Raw genomic sequence first — 21,289 nt, 5'->3', positions numbered from 1 at the left:
TTCAGTTCTCAAAGATTTAAATTCATTTATTAGGTTTGTGTTTGAGTTGGAATGTCAATGCAGCAGAGGTCATTAGCACCATTCAAGCAGACCAACATTGAGATTCAGCTCCACATTTGTAACATTGGATCCAAGCATAGCTGCGTACAAAGGCTAATGCTGTAGATGTTGTGCTTCCCTGAAAACCACAGAGAGCTGCAAACAGCGCCGTCGTCTTAAAGGTCAGTCGGTGTAAAAATGGAGAACAGAAACATGCAGCAGAGGAAGTGAAAGGTGGGGGGGGTTTAATAAACCCTCGCATTTAGTGGAAAAAAAATTAAAAGAAACATGTGACACCACAATTAAAATACATATGTATATAAAAAGTAACAAGGAAACAATCTGCAATTCACAACCCCCTGTACCCCCCCCCGACAACAAACAAACAAACAAACAAAATAAAAACTCATAAAAACACACAAAAAATGATTGAGAAAACAAGCTTTCCATATGGAGAGCACTGAATTGTGCAAAGTACCCTTTTAAGTTTGCATGAAGCGTTCTATACAGGTGATCCTGAGTGGTGTGGGTGTTTTTATGCTTAGAAGAGTAGTTGAAATCTTTACCTGATGAGTTAAGTAGCAGCTGATTGTTGTAGTGCAAATCTTCACATGCTCTTACTTTCTATCTTTGTCATGCTTTCAAAGCTTTTAGAACATTTAATGCATAGTGTTCATAGTGATATAAGAGCAACCAGTCTAGAGTTTAGTGCAAGGTAGAGTTTTTTTTTTTTTTTTGGTTTTGTTTTTAGGATTATGCTAATGGCAGAGAATGCGGCTGTCCTGGTGCTGAAGTCTCTCAAAAACTCCATATGGAATGCACTGGTTCCACATCCTGGGATAAAGACAGACACACCAAGTTAAAGAGATGAAATAAAAACAAGCCAGAAAACAAAAAAATACTTTTTCCCACTTAGTAACACGACTCACCTTAAAGTCTTCACTTTTTTGCACTTTTTCAAACTGGCTCCCAAGCTTTGTGCGCCAACATCTGTCATCTTGTTATATTTTACGCTGTCAAATGAAAACAAAACAGGGAAATATAAAGAAATTAGTCAACAGGGAAGATTTGACCTATGCATATATGTCCATGCGGTGCTTCCTGAAAACATTCAGATTAAACTTTCACATTTTCAAACTTAATTTTATCTTAGTGACGTTTTGTAGGATAGACAAACACACAGTATTGTGTTACTTGTAAGGTGAAAGGAAAATGATACATGGCTTTTAATTATTTTTTTTTTTTTTTTTACAAACAGAAATCTGAAAAGTGTGGCATGCATTCACATATATTCAGCCTCCTGGGGTCAATGTTCTGTAGAGGCACGTTTGCTGCCATAACAGCAACACATCTTCTGAGCTTTGCAGATCTAAATATAAATGAATTTTTTTTTTGCTATTTCTGTGCGGAACAGATAAACCTCGCCTTTGGTAAAATACAGAACAAAGTGGCCGCTTTTATCCCACTCTTCCCGTAAAGTCCAGATTTGGAGATTTGCAGCTCCTCCAGAGTACCCGTGTGCCTCTTGAATGCTTCGCTGTTATTTCCCAGTCTCTTTCAGAAGATGGACATGTCTCTGCAGGTTTGCAGTTGTGCCATATTTTCTCCATTTTCAGATAAATGATGGAACAGTGCTGCAGGAGATGGATCCGGCTTGGAAAATGCTTCTACAACCCGACCCCGTTTCAAACGTCTCCACAGCTTTATACCTGAGCCGTCTGCAGTGGTCCTAGGTCTTTGTGATGTTACAGGCAGATTTTTCACACCAAGCAGAACAGCTGTATTTATACAAAGATTTGGTGAGACACAAATGGAGTCTTTTTACCCCTTTGGGGAATTCTGGATGCAGTTGGCTGCACAGGGTTTGTTTATTGGTAACAATGGTTAAAGATTACAAATGCTTTTCAGATTTTTACTTTTCAAAAAATTTGGAAAAACCATGTATCGTTCTTCCTCCCACTTCCTAAATATGAGCTATCCTGCGTCAGTTTGACACATATAGAGGAACAAAAAAATCTATTGAAGATTTTCTTTGTTTTAAACTTGACGAAATCTGAAAAAGCTCAGGGTTGTATGGATTCTTTTGAAAACCACTTGGGATGAAAATAACATCGTTCAAGTGCATAGATCCTAGTAGATTTAGTTATTTACCCTCAAAATGAATAATCAAAAGTAAATATATATTATCTGTATAGACAGCTCTTTGTATTTTATTTTTAATTTCAGTGCTGGAGTGCAAACAAACTAGCAGAAGCCGTCCTGCGCAACAACATTTCCAACATGGGAGGAAAGCAGACTTACTCGAGGTCCGTAAGAGAAGCCATGTGTGGGAGGACGGCTGCTAAACTCTCTGCTCCTTCGTCAGAAATCACATTGCTGTACAGACTGGAGACCACAGAGATGGAAGTGAAATTTTGTGGCTCTAAAACAAAATGCCATTTATAGATGTTTGTGTATGCACTCATGCGTAAGCATGGGGCTCAGTACGGACCTTAAGCAGTGCAGTTTGGGCAGATCCTTCAGGGCGACACCTAGTTTTTTCACCCCTTGGTCTCCTATGCAGTTCTCGGACAAACTAAAAGCAAACAAATTATTTGGTTTAAAACAATAATAGGAAAGATGAGCGAAACAGAAAAAAAAAGAGACGGGCTCACTTTAGTATCTCCAGAGAGCGAAGAGAGACTAAGGCATTTGCCAGTTTCTCCGCTCCTTTGTCTCCGATCTTACTGTTTTCCACACTGTAGGAAGTTTGAGACAGAGATCATTAGAAGAGCGTTTTGCACGAGGAGACGACTCGAGATGGCAAACATATGTGTACTTACTCCAAGTGCTGAAGGTTTTGTAGCCCAGGCAGTAGGGCCCACAGCTTGGGGAGAGCCAAGGGTCCGCTTTCCGGGCCAAGCCTTTAGGGAGAGTAAGTGTCATCACCATCATAATCGATAATCACCTCAGTAAGATTCTTATTTGTGATGCAGTTATTATACGATCACATCATGTTCCCATTACATTGCAGGGTAAATGTTTCCCGGCTACTCACTGAAATTCCAGCTTGTGCAGCTCTTTGACGGCTGGCACCCCCTCTGCCAGGACGGAGCCTGATTGGCTGGAGCTGCGTGTGCGTAAAAGACGAACCGACATTAAACACTTCTATATTTCACAGATCTCTCTCTGTGCATGTCTCCCACCCTACCTGTCTGAGAGCCTCTTGTGGGTGTGTATGCCGACAAGCTTTTCCAGATGCTCTATGTGACGGACCTGCGTGGCTTTCAGCGGATGGATTGTGAACTTGGACACCGCTCCCTGCAGGAGGCTTTCGTCGCCCCTCCTCTCCAGCTCCTCCCACAGCGTGACGACGTCTGCTATGCAGGCCCTGAGGAAAAACACGCTCCGTTACGTATGCGGTTCCCTGTGCGGCAGTGATAACGCGAAAAAACCTCCGATCCTAATATCCGTTTCGACGTTACTCAGACACAGGTATCAATGTCTTAAACATTAATAAAGAACATCTATCTATGACGTCCTCTTTGACGACACTAACACTGAACTCAACCTTCAAATCCCTGAGATTCTAATCCAAACATTCACTCTTGGGCTCCAAGATGGTCTTTCTGTTTAGGACTCGCCGCATAAAACTGACCTTCATACTCCAACAAGTCAGAGATTTTTAGGTAACAGGTGGTTTTGTGGCTTTAGGCTATAGGTTTGACAGGACGAAATAACCATCCGTAGAGTTATATTGATGACCCCCTAAAGCAGCATGAGAGCCAATCTCTCTGGTTACTGTGGTTACTCAGCTAGAACCAATGTATTACTGATGGATCTCTATACACCAAGAACAACTTACAAAATCTACATTCCAGTAATGACAATACCACTCTTATCAGTAGAAATGGTCACATTAAAATTGACATGGATAGCGTGTTGTTTTCAGGGGGTAAAAATGATTAAAAATAAAGCATATCAAGATGAAAAAGACAATTTAAACTAATCCCAACAGTTTGCACAGAGGCAGTTTGAAGGCTTTATGTCTTATTTTTTTGATGAGGAAATGTTTACGACGATTCGTGTGTTGGTTCAAAATGTGTATGAATACAATACAAATCTCTTATATCAAACCTATGCTGCGTTCTATTTGTCCTCAGCAGTCAGAATTTACGACCTCCGAGTTGGACATTTCAGCTGGAACAGCCCCTAAAGAACGTCACAGCAACAGGAAAATACCCGTCTTCCACATTCAGCATCACTGCTACTCGAAGCAACATTGAGTAAAACGTCATACTTCAACTGTTTTTAGCAGCTCTCTATTATTTATCTAACATTTAGTCAGTCGTACGCGTGCTATTTTCAGTGTTTCACCGGAGTATGCATGCACAAAATACCGCGTAGAACAGTGTTATTATGATTGTTATGGTTTTAACAACAGTAGCCATAGTGGCTAAACGAGCAAGGAAGAGACGACACCTATTGTTCCTTAATGTTTCAGTTGGACAGTTCAGCACGGCGTTATAAAAAAAAGGCGAAGATTTTGCAATAAAATGTGACTTTATAACACGTTTTGCGGCTCAGGCTGGCTGTATTTGTGGCTTTTGTGTTAATGTCCAAGTTTTTTCCCACTGTCCGACAAGAGGGAAACTGGAACGGAAAAAGTTGGAGATGACGTGATCTGTGACTTGTTAGTTTCGAGTTGCATAGGCACGTGGAATGCACCAATGTTGTCAATGAGCTGAGTAATGTATGTTTTCATTCATGGTATTGGTTGACACACATAAGATCATTTTCTGAAGAGTGCATCCTCAGCATGGTTCCCAATGTTGAACTTCCAAAGAGTCCATTTAGAATCCAAAATCTCTTAATGCGACGTTTAGAGCTTTTTCTTAGGTGCCAAAGAGATTGATTTCCACATTGGTAGATTTATTTAAATGTCTTTTGTTGTATTTGTTTCATTAAAAGATACGTAGAGATAGTTCAAAGCAGCATTTAGTTTTTTATGCTCCATTTATCTGGAGCAAACGACCCAGAGGACTGTAACAGTGCTGACCCAGTCTAACATCCCGATGCGGCACACCGCAGCCTTCTGCACTTTCCCCACGCATCCTCAGCTCTGCAGCGCATCACTGCGTTGGGACAGATTACTGTACGCAAGCTGGAGAAAAAAGACAGACTTTTCATTTCAGTTTGCCCTCGTTTTAGCTTAAGCCTTTGCTGAACGTGCAAAACTACAGAGTTTGCTGATAGAAACTGACAGATCCAGACAGCACACCTCTTTTAACACGTTGCCTGTGGTTTCTTCAAACTTATCAGTTGTAAATAGGAAACACCTGCATGCAACCTTCTCACCTCCTCTTTCTACTACTAGCACATGTTTGCGACAGACATTTTCCACCGTAGTCTGATGTAGCCCAAATTCCAACAGGGAACTTTAAAAGTTTAAAAGTATCAGCGTTTCTAGCAGTCAGCACCTCATTAGATATTTTAAACAGCACTTTACAGCCCCCTTTAATGATCACGTACAGTGCATAGAAAATTTCCACTGGACAGCCACCTAAAGTCGGCAGTACGAGTCAGAATGCAACGGGATCCTACCCGACATCCGCATTTAATATGCTAGTCACCGCACCGTTGAAGAAAACTTCACACTTTGACTGTTTTTAGCAGTTCTCTATTATTTATGTAACATTCATTCTGTTGTACACATACCACTTTTCAATGTTTTGCCGCTGATTGTATGCACAAAACACTGCGTAGAACAGTGGTATTGTCATTGTTGTGTTTTTTAACTGATTTCGCAACAAAACGTGTCCTTAAAAAGCATTCCCAGACTGATGTTGGCTGTATTTGTACATTTAACAATGGCTTTGGTGCGAGCATCCACGTTTTTTCCTACTGTCAGACAAGTGGGAAACTGGACAGCTAGCAACTCGGAGATGACATCTGTGGAATGTATTAACTTTGAACTGTTTTTTATTACATATTTATGAAGGTTTATTACACAGTTATGAAGGTTTAACATGCTTTTAATATGCAATTTATTAGTTATGAAGGTTTAACATGCTTTTAATATGCAATTTATTAGTTATGAAGGTTTAACATGCTTTTAATATGCAATTTATTTGCCTTAAGGCCGCATCTGTAATTCAAAAGAAGAGAATGTGAATAGGTTCTGTGTATGAGTATCAGGAGAACGTTTCAAGGCCAGTCCAGGATGTGGGAAAGAACAGAAACTCCGGTTCACATGCAGCTGGAGAAAATAACGGGGGAAGATAGTTATTAGGGAGTAAGATAGCGATATGATGTGTGCGTCATTCATTGTGTGACTTTGTATAATCTATGTTCTAACTTTAATAAAAACCAGCCTGAGCGGGAGAGAGATGAGAGTTGTTGCCCGGAATCGGCAGGTGTACCATCTCTCCCCTTTGCAAAGGTGAAACTGAAATTCTGCGTAATTATTTTAAAGTCCTGCACAACGAATTAACAAACCCGGGGAAGCAGACAGCTTCAACACATCCCAGTTTTGAATAATGGGGTAAATGGAATGCAGCCTTACATTGTTAGCTTTTGTTGCTAATAGTACTTAGCATGGTCACTGAGCATTTCAGTTAGCATATTTCAAACTTGCTTTTGGACTTTGAACCTGGAAAATGGCTACATTGGATTTAATGTGGCTCCACTTGAAGATGTAAATCGAACACAGCTTGTGTCGCAGCTGCTGCTAGTTTGTTGTCATTTGTTTCAATTTGTACTGGTGGCTCCTTAAACTGCAGATTTGAATCAAACAAAGCCTCAGTACACTTTAACCTGGATGTTTTTGAATTATAGATTTTGTGGTCCGTTTGCACTTAAGATACACATTTTTCATGACAAACTGGGATTCTTTTTTAAAAACTTGTTTCAAAAATAGAGATTTTATATATATATATACCCCATATGATTATGAAAAACAATAATGTACAGGCCCACACTTCTTTTCCTGTTTCTGTTTCCATTAAACTAAGAATGTAAACTAAAAAAATTAATGACTAAAAGAAAACAATGAAAATTGTAAAATAAAACACAAGCTGCAACTGTTTTAGAATACTTTTTGACCTAGGGCTGCTGTAGCCATGCTTTGGATTTTCGTAATGTTGACATTATCACCAACTACTGGCAGATTACAGGTGTTACATCCGTGTTAATTGGAATTTAATAGTTTAGACACAGCTTTTGTTGTAAACCAAGGAAAAATATAAATATCCGGATCAGTGCAAAAGTAAAAAATTAAATAAAATGAAAAAATCAAATGCATGATCAGCTCATGTATTTCAGCTATTTGTAATTCTTTCTTATTTACCTGATACCAATTCTTCTGAGCAAGACTGAATTTGAAAACAATACTGCAGTAAAAAAAAAAAAACTAAACACAACATCCCGGGAATAAACAAATTATAAAGATTGCAGTCCTTGCATAAATGATTTTGGACAATTTTGGAAAGGAGTTAGTTTTACCTGTATGTATTGATGTTGCTGAGGCCCACCAAAGCTTTAAGTCCACAGATCGGTATCCCGGAGTCTTCCAGATCCAAACAGAAACTTCTGCCCTCAGCTCCACCCTTACTGAGAGCGTTCTCTACTGTGAACACATCAGGCGGACTGAGGGGAACACCCCGAAATGTCAAGAATTCAGGAAGGTGTACGGCCAGATGGGCCAGCATTTTGCCACCGGTGTCCTGCCCACTCTCTTTGTGCGTGAAACTTGCTTCATAAACGTAGTTGCAGACCTCCAGTACCTGAGCTGGGCTCAGGTCCCCGAAGGACAGACCCTCCAGGTGTTTCATCACCAACGCCTGCCTGCTGGCAACAATGTCCGTGAAGGCTGCGTCCGAGAGGGAATGGAGCCTTTGCAGCTTTGTCGTGTCGTGGAACAGGAGGCCCACTGCAAACCGCTGGGTGAGCTCCAGCTCCTCCCTCTGAGGTTTCCGTCGACCTTTTGCACCTGACTGGAAAGGCAGGGTCTGGAGGAAGGAGCGCTCTGTCACAGCCCTGGTGAGAGACGAGCGCCAGAGCGGGTGAGGGAAAAGCAGAAACAGTACTGAAAGTACAAAAGACAGGGAGACGGAAAGTACAGGCGACAAAGCTCATATTGTGCTATGTAGCTGAACAGGAAGATTTTTCCCTCTGAGTCTTGTCAGAAAATAAATTCTTTAATCTTTATTAACAATTTTCTTTTCAAAAAGCACCATCTTGATCTGTCGCACTAAGGAGGACAAAAATAGACTATTTCCAAATTTCAAACTGTCTGGGTCTTTATTGAAAGTCTCAACTGAAGTGAAATATCTTGGTCATATGTTGACAGATTGTCTGTCTGATGATGAGGACATTTACCGTCAGGTTCGAATGTTATACGCTCAGGCAAATATTCTTGTCCGTAAATTTGGATTCTGTTCGGATGAAGTGAAGTTGAACTTGTTTAGATCATATTGTACATCACTGTATACTGCACATTTGTGGTGCAATTTTAAAAAAGCCAGTCTTCAAAAATTGAAGGTGGCTTACAATGATGCACTTAGACTTTTGTTAAATAAACCCAGATGGTCCAGTGCCAGTGAACTGTTTGTATCTGCCTGAGTCAGCACTTTGATGGCTGTCTTGAGAAAACTTATGTATAGATTTATTTGTCGCTTGAATGAGTCTAATAATAAAATCATACTACTGTTGGCAAATGTTAAATATAGTGCAATAAAGTACTCTTCTGTACTCTGGAGACATTGGTATGATTGCCTCTTGTAAGGCTAGAAGTCATGTGTTTGTATAGTTTATTTTTTGTACTTTTTATTCTTATATTGTCTTTGTATTCTCTTTGTATGTAATCTGGACTCTGAGTCTGTAATAAAAAATCTATCAAAAATCTATTTTACCTTGAAAAAACCAAATGGACAGCAGCCATGTAACTCTGAAGGAACGGGTTGGCCCACAACAAGATGTTGTCTTCACAGTCAGAGAGGGCTTCGGTGTTTCCTTCCTTATCTTTGCACTCTCCCTCCGCTACTCCTCCTGTCCCATTGTTATCGTCTCTTCCTCTTGCCTCGGTCTCCTCCTTCTCGGTAGATGTGCTTTTCGTGAAAGACTGCGACAGTAGCAGGCCGGTCCTCAAGCCGAACGCTCTGAGTTTGGTGGAAACGGTCCGTCCTCTGGGAACGATAGACGAGTTGGACTTGACCCCCTCCCAGGCCAGAGAGCCGAGGTGGGACAGCAACTCCAGGTCTCCTGTCCGGTTGGCGTCCTTACAAACATTGTCCTCATCTGGTTTCCCCTGTCCTTTTGTTCTCCTTGCTCTCTGGCAGCGAGAACCAGTGCGCACTGCCGCTCTGGCCCTTGTGCGACTTTGGCTCTGTCCTCTCCTCCCCCGAGGATTGTTTGAGATTTCGGTCAGAGCTTCCTCTGCAGGTTCGACAGTTTTTTGTTTCTCGGCCTCAGCCGGCGACCGCGCACCGCCGCCGGCTTTTTCCAGTTTCAAGCAGAGCACCTCGTGACAGAGCGCGGTCAAAGTTCTTGGTAAGGCCTCCGAACCTTTGCACTGCTCCAAAACGCCGCACGCCAAGCGGCAGACTCCGGGGTTCCAGCAGAGGCGATGGAGGTAGCTGCAGCTTTTTAACAAGTCCAAAGCGGATGCTCTAAGCTCAGGATCGGCGAAGTACCGGGACACATACGTCTCCACGTGTGACGGAGTGAAGCCACAAACCTCCAAAAAGCTGTCTGCGCGGCGGAGCAACTGGCTGGCGGTGCCTCTCGGGCGGGTGGCGAGGAGGAGCGTGCAGCCTGGAAGCAGGACCCGCTGAAGGATCCCGGAGAAGAGCTGCTTCACGGTAAAGGCCGGAGCCTTGCTGCCTCTCTGCAGGGACGCCACCAAGTCCTTCTCCTGCGTCTGGAGCAGCGTTTCATAGTCCCGCAGCTCATCGAAGCCGTCGAACACAACAAGAACGCGTTTGGGAGCCGCGAGGACCTGAGCGTACACTTGCTCGGGGTCAGCGCAGGGGGAGGCAAAGGAGGACTGGCTGAGCAGCAGCGTCTGGAGGCTGTGGACAGGCTCTGCTGACGTGAGCAGTCTGCCGTCCAGCAGAAAGACAAAGTCAAACTGAGGGAGGCAGTCTTTGGACCAGTCGAGACACAGCTTCTTGATCAGAGTGGTTTTCCCCATGCCGGCGTTGCCGAGCAGCAGATTGTAGCGTTTACCGTTCGGGCCGTCAAAGATCTGAAAGGGGACAGATATATGTTCACTTACTCATATGGAGGAACCAATACATTCACCTGCGGTGATTGTGTTTGGCCATGTGAGCCATGGGCAGAATCTCATAAAGCACTCTCAACCTCCAACAAGTTGTGTTGTTTCTTAATGCTACAAATGTGCTATCTCTAAAGCAACTTTCTATTTTAAAACTGCATCCCTGTTCTGTTACCCAGGAGTTCAGTCATCAGTGGTTTTAGAAATTCGACTCAAGCCTCCACACACATTTAGCTGTGACAGGAGACTTGCGTCATGAGTTGTTCTTGCGTCCTCTTTTTTGCTCAATTCAAGTAAGTCAGTCATCACTGACATTTACTTTTATTTAACCCTCATGTAGCCAACAACTCTTCGGACCTTCTTTTCTTCCATTTAGGGTGTTAATGACGGACCCCTAAAGGGGATCTATTTCTTGCTCTACCTCGAAGCTTTCATTTTTGAACACGCTGAATTTGTTTGCACCTGCTCCTAGCCTTAGAAACACTCCACTCTGAGGATAGATTTAACTTCACCACCCTTTTGATGAAAGCAGGCCCGTATTAAGACAATGTGGTGCCCCTGGGCATTATACCTCAAAGCCCCCCCCCCCCATCCCCCTTACCCGTGCTGTCCTCCGGTCAAAAACATCAGACATAATCAAGGGGATTTCTGTAATGTAATTTGCTTTTTACTAACTTACACAACTACATGTAGGCATATGAGCAGTGAGCAATACTCAAATATCTCATTTTAAAATGTTGAAATAAAAAAAAACTTGATTTATTTATCATTTATTATTATTGTGACATCAGTGTTCACAAAACGAATAATGCATGGTCTTTCAACTATTTCAAGTAAATAACCCCCATGGTTGGTGCCCCTGGGCACTGGCCCACTGGCCCTTATGGATAATCCGGCCCTGGATGAAAGGAGTCTTGTAATTCATTTATTGCTGTTGCAACTCTTAAAATGTGTCTGGATAGGAAATTATTTTTCTTTAAATATTCCCAGTGGCTACTACCCTACTTTTAGTCTCAGAGAAAACAAAAACAAAACTGAAAGTAATTTTACTTATTTGCTTTATTTTTTACAAAACCATAACATCCAGTTCCTGAATGACTATATTCTGTGTCATACTAGTCATTCATATGTTTTTTAAGAGCTTTACACTCTTACTGTAAGCTGTTTTTTTTTAAATAAACACTCTTACCTGACTCTGTCCCACGGAGTTCTTCTGACGGTCTATATCTCCGGTGATGATGAGCTCCTTTTCCAAGCATCTGTTTGTGTTTTTCCCAGAGCGTAGGATCTCCCTCTGGCTCACGCTCACCTCCACGTAATGGTCACTCAGCCTCAGGCCCGCCTCCATATGCTGGCAGGCTTGACTCATGTGTGCTTTAGACTGCTGGATGTAGTCCTTCACCGCCTCTGAAGGTCAAAAACAAGCGAAGGCAATTCCGGTGCATTACTGAGCCATGATGGAAAAAAACAATTAGAGGAAGCTGTTAAAACATGCAGGGACTTACGGGGGATTTCTAAAACTGTAGGGGACTTAGGCGACTCCTTACACGGCGACGTTTCTGAAATGAGACGAGTTACGTTATTTACACGGTAGCAAGACAAAGGGTACCCACATGGACTGAGCTAGATGCTGAAACGTACCGTTTGTAGGGGATGGAGGGGGTGCAGCAGTGGGGGACATGGCTTTGCATGCTGTGTCCGACATGGAACCTGGCTGAAACGAACTCGTCAGAACGGGCGCCACCGCGCCGTCCGCTACACACACAAGACAAAAAAAAATAAATAAATAAATAAAAAAAAAAAATACTTAAACCCAGACAAACACACAAACAGGTGAGGATGCGTGCGCGTGAACATGATTAAATGGACCAGTGCTCACCTGGAGAGAGTGGTGGAACTTGACGTTGGCGGGTCGGAGAGGGTGCGGGAACTAGGAAAGGAAACCGGATTAAAGAAGGTGCTGATTCACCGTAAATAGTTTCTCAACAGCATCTGTCTAGCAGGGTTGAAGCAGTTAAATGCAAATAACCATTAGCAACATACAAAGATGCACACAAAAATCCATATTATGAACGACTTAAGAGAAGTCCAGAATGATGTATTTTGAAAGCGAGTCCAAATTGCATTGATATATACACAATTGCAAATTGCATTGATATATATATACAATTGCATAATATAATACAATTAAATGTACCATGTTGTTTAAATATCAGACAAGGCTTTACAAGGAAGAATCCCCAATTTTTTTACTTTATTCAATCCGACAGGTTAGCTTTCTGTTCAGGTAAGTATTGCACCGAGCAATTTCCAATCAAAGGGAGGTTTAATGATGTAAAATACCTACATTGCAACTACTGAATGGAAGTTTATTGGATATATTATTTGACATCTTTTCAAGTACCTACAATTTAAAGATGCAATATGAGAAAGCTTTCCCCCTTACTCTATTCACAGAGTGAATAGAGTAATAGAGTAATAGAGTGTACTCTATTCACTGTCCCCCTTACTACATCCTGCAAATTTGGAAGTAAAGATTATACTATTGTTAAGATGTGTGGAAGTAAAAATGCACTCTGTTGTGCATTAGTCACCGTGACTAAAGTGAAAACATCTTGTGTCGTCACGATATAAACGGAACAATTTGTCTTGTTTTCTTTAAACCTTCAGCACAGCTGTAATAAGCCTATGTTGAAAGTGTACATTTTCTCTTTTAAGCGATTAAGTTGTGGGCAACACGCCCCAGAATAAAATACGTTCAGTTTAGTGCCGCAAAATACGTAAAGCAGATTTTATCAGTATTTCCTGTGAAATTGATTACCTGGTTTCACATGAAAGAATTTTCAAGCATATAAGTTGCAATGGCATATTTTCGTTCAGCAGTGTTTTTATGACAATTATATTTCTAGATACCAATCGGTTGTAGCTTTACCTAGGCTTTTTTACCCCAGGAAAATCCACAAACTTCTTTGTATTTTATTAGGGTTATATTTGGTACGCTACCACAAAGTAAGGCATTACTGTAAAGCAGATAGACAATAATACATGGCCTAATTTTGGCTTTCTCTCAAGAAAAATCTGAAAAGTGTGGCATGCTTTTTTCCCCCTGCCTTAGGAGTGCATTTGTTTGGAGCAACTAATATGCAGTGACATTTTGCAGCAATTACAAATGCAATTCTAACTGTGTTCCTTGGTCTTCATAATGCTGTTTGTTATTTAATGTTCTCCAAATAATCTCTCAGAGGCCTTTGCAGATCAGCTGGCTTTATACTCAGATTAAATGACACGAAGGCAGATTTATGAGAGTAATTAGTTGCAATGGATTTCATTTTGGGGTATTAGAAGTGGGCTAAATATAAATGCACGCCACTCTATTCTATTCAAACATTTCCTGCCACTTCACAATTGTGCAATGTTTTGTCATGGTCTAGCACATAACATCCCAATAAATTAGACTGGTATTTGTGGCTGTCACATGACTAAGTATGATTTTTTTTTTAATGGTGTAAAAACTTTGAAAATGTGCTGTACAGCCCCTGTCAGGTAAACTGAATTATGCTGCTCTATTTGTAAGTTTTGCTGAGAAATCCTGGCGCCTCACTGACATGGTTGTGGATATACTTCTATTCCTGACTCACTCAATGAGACAAAATCCAACTGTTTAGTTTCTAACTTTTTGATTGCTGGTTTCAGTAATAAAAACATTGCTAATGATTCGAATAAAAAAAAGGACAACCTTCAACGCCATAAGTAAGCTTAACCATTTTTTTTTTTATTCTATAGATTTTTTTAAATCCGTCTTAGCAATCGTAGCGAAAGTGTGCATATTACATTTAGGCTGCCCCAGTTGAAATCTGCAACTCTCCGCTGGGCCTTGAAACCCAACTTACAGAAAGACTGATCCAGATTCTCCAAAGGATCTATTGCTAAAATTCCAGCACCAGACACTCAAAGATGCCTTCATACATTTTTGTCAACATCCTCACTGGTCAGAACTGCTTTGGCTTCAAATGAGGGACCTATCTGAGTATTGCCGTAATGTTCTGGCTGACCGGTAAAGTTCTGTGGTTGAAGAATCACGGCAGAAGCCAAGCAAAAAATTAATTGCTAACTCTCTGATGGTACACCTGAATCTCCCCACTGAGGGAAGGACATTTCTGCCCCACTCTGTTTAAAGCCAGTGTCGTTTAGCTACAACTAAACTGAAAACACCATACGCTTTACCGCTGTAACTCTTCTTAGACCTCCCCCCCTGCAGGATGATTTTGTAGATTTACTCACCGAAGATGTACGTAGGCATTACAGCTGTACTGTGAAGTGGCAGTCTAATAAGCGGCGGAGGAGGGGAGGACAGCTGGACCACCTTGTAAGCAGAGGAGTCTGGGATTGTGATGAACTGAATGGGGATGGGACTGGTAGACTGGGACGGAAAGACTTGGAGGATTCCTGGCGGTGTGCTGGAGAGGCCTTTCACAGGCTCTGCTGGAACTGGCACTGCTTCAGCGTCCGCGCCTGCAAAAGCAGCAGCAGCAGGTGACTTATTGCTTTCTGCCAAAAGGTTTTGTTCATGGCGAAAGGAATCCAAGTCAGAGGGGAGAAACATTCATATGCAGACGACGTTGGAGTATTTAAAGCTGAGACACGCAGTGTGAGAGGAGCTGCATTGTGGTCGAATAAAGTCATCATTTTGAGCTTACAGTTCATGGGAGAAACTGTCAACCACCACCTACAGCCGTTAACACCATGCTAACAAGTACAGCAACCAAAATAATCTGGAGGAAGTGGAGCTAGGTGAGAGTTCTTCTTTTGATTTATCACATCTAACATCACAAAACTAAACTTCTTGTTTGTTAGTTGACATGACAATATCTAACAAGACAGATCAAAATTGTTTACTACTTCATATCTCAGATAAACAACACACGCCCGCTCTGTAAAAGGGCTTTGTCCTGATGTTATCTGCAAAATGCGTAAACTTCTGATGGTTTTATATGTATCATTTATAGAGCTGATGTAGAAATTCTGTTTTTAATATTTGGCTGCACTGCATAGTTGCAGATTTCACGATACTTAAAAATCGTGTCAGTTTCTAATACAGGATACTCACCATGCATGAAAGCTGGCACAGCAGTTGCTTCCAGGGACTTTGGTGGATCTGTTAAAAAAACAAAAAGGTTTTTAGCCAACTATGGACTCACAAAAGAAACTTCAATATTTGATTCTATTAAACTGGCATGGCTCAAACCATGGTCTATTTATCAATAGTGATACCTGAACCGCCTTTAGTGGTACTTTGGTGTCAGTTATCTAAGTCAAACCAACTCTGACCTTTTTAAGAACATTACTTTTTCGCGCGCGTCGAGGACTAAGGCCTCCGTATATGGGTTGCGCTACCCGCTGCGCCACGAGCGCGCCCACAACATTACTTCTTGCTTAAATCAGAAATGAATCAACAGAGAAGTTCATCGGAGATAGCTTCAAAAACAGCACCTATGAATTGAGTGGACAACAGGAAACCAGGAACAAGTGATTTTGCTATGTTGCATTCATTTCTAAAGTTGGAACCGGGATCTGGGAATGAAATCAGACTCAACCAATTGATATTGTTCCTGTCCATGGGATACTGCTGGTTTTTTACATCTAAACTTTCAGAGGAGACAGTTATTAAGTATGTCGCTCTTTTCTCTGCCAAACAATCTGTGTTACCACATACATTTTCATCGGCTGGATCGGTCCACCTGATCAGCTAAGAACTATTACTGATAATGAAGCCTCAGAATGTCATCTGCACTGCAAAAACAGAACTAAAAATAAGTAAAATTTTCTTTAAATGAGTGTATTTGTCCTTGATTTGAGCAGGTAAATAAGATGATTTGCCAATTAAATAAGATTTTCCACTTAAAATAGGAACAATTCATGTTTGCATGTTTGTTATAACCAGATAGAGCCGATGACTGTTGCTATCATTCAGTATGAATGATGGAAACAATGATGCAGACTTAATGATTCTACTGTTATTTTTTTTTTTTTTTACAACTGATTAGACTTTATACCTCACTACAAAGCAGGCCAGCAGGTTACGATGATAAGTGAAAAACCAACAGCTGGTCTAAAGCTCAATAAAAAAGTAAAAAAACAAGAAAAGAAAATGGCAACAAGAGGATATAGAATAACCTGATGGGCTGTAGTGGAGATTTACCTTATCGATGGGTAAAAAAATAAGGACAAAGTAACTATGGGTGTTGCCTAGTAATTTCTTTGTGATATACTAATCTCAACTTTGGAACATTATAACGGACTATAAAGATGATAACTAATTAAGAAATAAAACATTAGGACAGGTTGGGTGTCACCCTGTGCATGTAGAGCCTATTCATTTAACCGTGTGTCATGTTAATAGGTGAAAATTTTCTCAACAAACAGACAGAAAATCACAAAAGGTCAACTGAAAATGTCACCTATTGCTTTTTGCCTTTTCACCCTGGAGTTTCCCTTAGTGTACCGTTTGGACAGCGCATCTGGAAGAGACAGATATAATGTGTGAACGAGCAAGTACCACCAATGGACAGGCAGTACAACCAAACTTCAGCTTCGTTAACCTCTCTGCCTTTTTCTCTTCGGTTTTATCGGGCTTGTTGGCTTGGTCTCCTCCCGCTGCTCGTTCACCAGGTCAGACATCTCCAGTGTCACTAGAGCGTCACCTGCAGAGCACAGAGGGGGAAGTATAAAAGTCAGTGAGGCGGCTAGCAGACACTCTAGAAATAGTTGTTTTCGTCATGTCATTTCAATAAGGATCTGAAGAGCGTGGCTAAGAGGTGCATTGTTTCCAGAAAATGAGGAAGTTTTAAAGCAAAACAAAAATGCTCACAGGGTTAAATAGTGGCCAGAAACACGCTTAAAAGAATAAAAATAACATGTACCTGGATCGTAAGCTGAAAGACCACATGGCAGAGTCCCTGAATAAGTAAAAATGAATAGAATCAATAGTGGCTCAATACTGTATGTGGGACTCAATCACACTTCTGAGTAACAATTAAATGTTAAGTTCTTCCTATGTTATTTTAAATCTTTTTTTTATTATTATTATTATACGAGACAACAAAACAATAAAGAGAAGCTCACCGGTGTCGATTATTTCCTCCACGCAATCAGGCCCGAGATCAAGGTCCAAGAGCATGGTTGGATCCAGGTGAGTGACTGCAAATAAATAAACAATAGAATGTATATATATATTTTAAATAGGTCAAATTCTGAATGTAAGCCACAAAGCTTCAGTGTTTGTTACTTACCTAAGTAATCATCGTCCAAAAATTTTGAAAGGTCCTCTGGAACACAGATAATATGGATAGTCAGTGTTTATACAAGTGCAAGTAGTTGTAACTAAGTTTCTAAACCGGTCCTGCAGAGTTTTTCAGGTCATACAAGCTAATCTTATCTTTGTTAGCCAACATAACTGTTTTACTAGCATACAGATAAAATAAAGTTTATAGCAAACTTTTTACAAGGATGCTGGTGAAGATTCTCAGTCATCCAGGTCATGGTCATTCCAAAAAAAGTAAAAAACAAAGCAACTGGACTACAAGTCCTACAAGTTTTTTTTACTTTTTTTGTAATTTTTACAAGGATCACTGTATGAGGAGCTTTTAGTTTTAAGAAAATATATGAAAGTTGTTAGTGTTTGACTTGCCGACCGCTGGTCAAAACTGATAAAGGGAAATTTTTACATTGTCAGTCCTGATCCCTTTCCGAGTGCTTCATGCATCTATAGTTTTAAGTCATTCACTTTATTTTTCCACCTTGTTTTGGTTTGGAATATCCCGCATATATACACATATATAGATTGCTGCCTGGCAAAAACTAACAGAGTATGGTGATATTGATCTTAAATAGAAACATAAACCAAATATTGCATTTGATAAATTGACTATATGAGAGAAGATGCTGCATTTCATTACCTTGTCAACTAACCAATACTTAACACATAATAGATGCTAAAAGCATTATAAAGACATTATATTTATTTTCATTTTGCGCGTATGTATATATGAGGTGAGTTATCCTAAAGCATCAGAGGACTCAGATTGTAAAAACTATGTTGACCTCCAGGGAAACCCCCTAAACAATGGATTTGCTTTTCTGAGAAAAATAGTTGTCCTCGGTGCCCACTGTAGCTGTAAAGCTACAAGTGAGACAAAACAGAGTTATTTGTGGAATGCAGTATGCACTATAAAAAACAATTCTATGACTAATAAATATTTAGGTAGTGCATGAACCCACAAGCGTGTGAAAAAAATATCATCAGAGCACTGTTTAATTTAAAGTTCCGCCAGTATTTTTACCCCCTGCTAAACCAAATTACTGAGACACATTTCATGTGAATAGTTCCAAAGCAACTCAGCATGTTCGGATAGGAGCGGCAGGTAAATGAACAGGTGAGGAGGGAAAAACAGCTGGCAGCCTCAGGCTCCAGGCGGCCAAATACCAATGTCAAATATCAGTCGCTTCTGATATTGTCTGGGGCTTGAAAATGAACAAAATTATGGAAAAATAATGTCTGCAGCAAAAAGCAAAAAACACACCATCATGATCAGAAAGCATCCACAGTTTTGCAAGTCATTAACTGTGTGGGCCCCAAGTGGCTTTGCGACAGCATAGTCTCTGCATTTCTGCCTTAGTAAATAAGCAAAAGGTAACACCTGACTTCTTCACAAATATTAGTTTATACACATGTGAAAAAGTTGGATTGCATTCACTTACAAAATTTTCAAATTGTTTGAATATAGCAGTTATTTGATTTGCCACAAGTTTGGAAAGAAAACTGACCCTAACCCTGATGATTGGATATTAGGACTCAGCTTTATGGGCCAGGATCGTGTGTAAACGAACAAGGCATTTGACTTTGGTTTGCCACAATCACAGCATACAGTCATTAGCATAAGTATTTAAACTTTAGAGAAAATAAAAGGTGGAAAACAGAATCACTGAAAAAAATACTCAAGCCTAAATTTACATGTTTTTGCAAGCCAGGTGTACATTACTGGATAGCATTTTGTTGTCTTTTTGATGCATCAACGCCGACACCAAATTTGTTCACAAAAGTGCTTGAGACTGTATTTTTAAACTGCACATATGCAGAAAAGGCCAATTTTTTTTATAGCCCCTGGTAAAGCGGTCTAAAAAACTCCAAATTCAGCTTTCATGCTGATAAGGATTGCAAAATCCACCCTGTATGGGAATAGAAAAATCCCATATAAAGAAATAAATGTCACAAAATTACCAATGGCACAGCTGCTGGTACCTCTAGAATTCCCTTTAAAACGAGAATGTTTAACTTGTATTCCATTGCTTTCCATTTCCCAGCTGTATAAATATGACATGACAGTCACCAATTTCTTTTAGCCACTGCTAGGCCTGACGAGGACCCATATTCCTCTTTCCACCACTAACAGTGAGCAAATGAGGTAAAATTATTTCCAAAGAAAACACCAGGAACGAGTGACATCTTTGGTATGTTGGTGGATTCATCCAGAAGCCATACCATGAAAAACCTTTTCTGCCTGACCGTCACAAGCATAATCATGTGGAGTTTGCTAAATGCTACTCAGACCTTAACTGGAACTGTGTACGTTTGGTCAGATTAGACTAAGATTTAACTTTTTTAGCAGCAAACCCTCCTTTTGGGTTTGGTATTAAAGGACGAGTATGTGATAAAGAACCCCATGCCCACTGTTAAGTGATGTAGAGGTTCTGTGATGCTGTGGCTCTGTTTCTCTTCCAAAGACCCCAGGAACCTTGTTAGAGAGCACATCATGAAGTCAAAACAAGTACCTTTTAAATAGAAATCTGGTGTCCTCTGGAAAAAAAACCCACTGAGAATTGGTAGACATTTATGTTTGGATAGGATAAGAACCTAAACATATGTCCAGATCAACACAAAAGGTATTCTACTGACACGACATCAGCCCTTTTTTTTCCATTGTCAGTATTGTTCCCTAAATTCTATAAAAACCTATGGAAGTTTGGAAGAGAAGTGAGAACAAGTCAGCACCCAGGACTCTGGGTGACCCAGAGAGATTGTGTGAAGAGGAATCGTCAAAAAACCTTCTCTCTATATCCTCCAACCTTGTGAAATGTCGTAAGAGAAGAATGTTTTTCTACTGACTCAAGTCGGTTGTACAAAGCACCATCAGCAGGGGTACCAACAAGTGTGCCCGAAGTAATTTTTGTCTAAAGCAACATTTCTTCAGTGTTTTCCTCTGCTAAATAAATACATCTAAATTGAAAATGTTATTTTTCAATTAGCTTAAGTTTGACATTATACCCCTGAAATAAAAGGATATATTTCAAAACTAGCCACATGACTGGTGGCTAATCATTTATTTATCACTTTTATTATTTATTTTAACGACTTTCCGCATCAGCTAAAGAAAACACGACATTTAGGATTAGAATATTATTTCAGACCAATAAAAAAAAAAAAAAACTAAGTCTATTGCAGAAATGTGGGCTAAATGAATGCATGTTTCAGACATGCTGAAAGGTTGCTATTTTCAAAAGGTACTTCTAAGAGTCTAATTTATTGAATATGACTGCTGTGTGAAGAGAAAGTTAGTGGCTCTTTCGAAAGCAGAAAACCTTTTTAGAAACTTTTCAAAAGAGGTGACAATACGAACCAGGCAGCAAGTCGAACAGGCCCAAGTTGTCCTGGTCCAATTCCTGCATCTTGGCATCTGACAACGAAAACACACACAGGAGAGAAGAACCGAAAAAAAAAAAAAACGGATGAGTGCAAAATCATCATTAAAGCAGCTTAAACTGTGCATTGCTAAAAGGTTTGGCTGAGCTCATCTTCTCACAGAAGATGAGCTCCATCCACATTTCTGGATGGAGTTAGGTACGAAGTAATTCTACCAATGATTTACTCATTTCGTTTTTTTTTTTCCTTTCTCTCAGCGCTTCAGGTGGATTTTGTAAACAAGACACTTTTAGCAGCTG

The 21,289-nt window shown here is 40.4% G+C and overlaps 1 protein-coding gene across 1 annotated transcript in view; it reads right to left on the bottom strand.

Moving 5' to 3' along the window:
- Positions 1-8: 8 nt before the first annotated feature.
- Positions 9-21,289, bottom strand: part of ciita (class II, major histocompatibility complex, transactivator) — a 37,604-nt gene continuing 16,323 nt past the window's right edge. Inside the window, exons 2-23 of the mRNA XM_036148048.1 lie at positions 20,968-21,024; positions 17,584-17,619; positions 17,417-17,491; positions 17,215-17,250; positions 16,894-16,995; positions 16,753-16,812; positions 15,402-15,449; positions 14,576-14,842; positions 12,174-12,224; positions 11,936-12,049; positions 11,800-11,853; positions 11,484-11,701; positions 8,931-10,264; positions 7,522-8,055; positions 3,230-3,409; positions 3,077-3,148; positions 2,862-2,942; positions 2,694-2,777; positions 2,531-2,614; positions 2,341-2,424; positions 969-1,052; positions 9-873 (exon numbers count right to left, since the gene is read on the bottom strand). Coding sequence (XP_036003941.1) covers positions 798-873; positions 969-1,052; positions 2,341-2,424; positions 2,531-2,614; positions 2,694-2,777; positions 2,862-2,942; positions 3,077-3,148; positions 3,230-3,409; positions 7,522-8,055; positions 8,931-10,264; positions 11,484-11,701; positions 11,800-11,853; positions 11,936-12,049; positions 12,174-12,224; positions 14,576-14,842; positions 15,402-15,449; positions 16,753-16,812; positions 16,894-16,995; positions 17,215-17,250; positions 17,417-17,491; positions 17,584-17,619; positions 20,968-21,024 — 3,731 coding nt within the window. The 3' untranslated portion in view covers positions 9-797. The remainder of the gene's footprint in view (positions 874-968; positions 1,053-2,340; positions 2,425-2,530; positions 2,615-2,693; positions 2,778-2,861; positions 2,943-3,076; positions 3,149-3,229; positions 3,410-7,521; positions 8,056-8,930; positions 10,265-11,483; positions 11,702-11,799; positions 11,854-11,935; positions 12,050-12,173; positions 12,225-14,575; positions 14,843-15,401; positions 15,450-16,752; positions 16,813-16,893; positions 16,996-17,214; positions 17,251-17,416; positions 17,492-17,583; positions 17,620-20,967; positions 21,025-21,289) is intronic.

Source organism: Fundulus heteroclitus, chromosome 16 (genome assembly GCF_011125445.2).
Source record: "Fundulus heteroclitus isolate FHET01 chromosome 16, MU-UCD_Fhet_4.1, whole genome shotgun sequence".
NCBI classification, from domain to species: domain Eukaryota; kingdom Metazoa; phylum Chordata; class Actinopteri; order Cyprinodontiformes; family Fundulidae; genus Fundulus; species Fundulus heteroclitus.
Note: the sequence above shows the minus strand (reverse complement) of the source record. Positions and strands in the feature narration are given on the sequence as shown.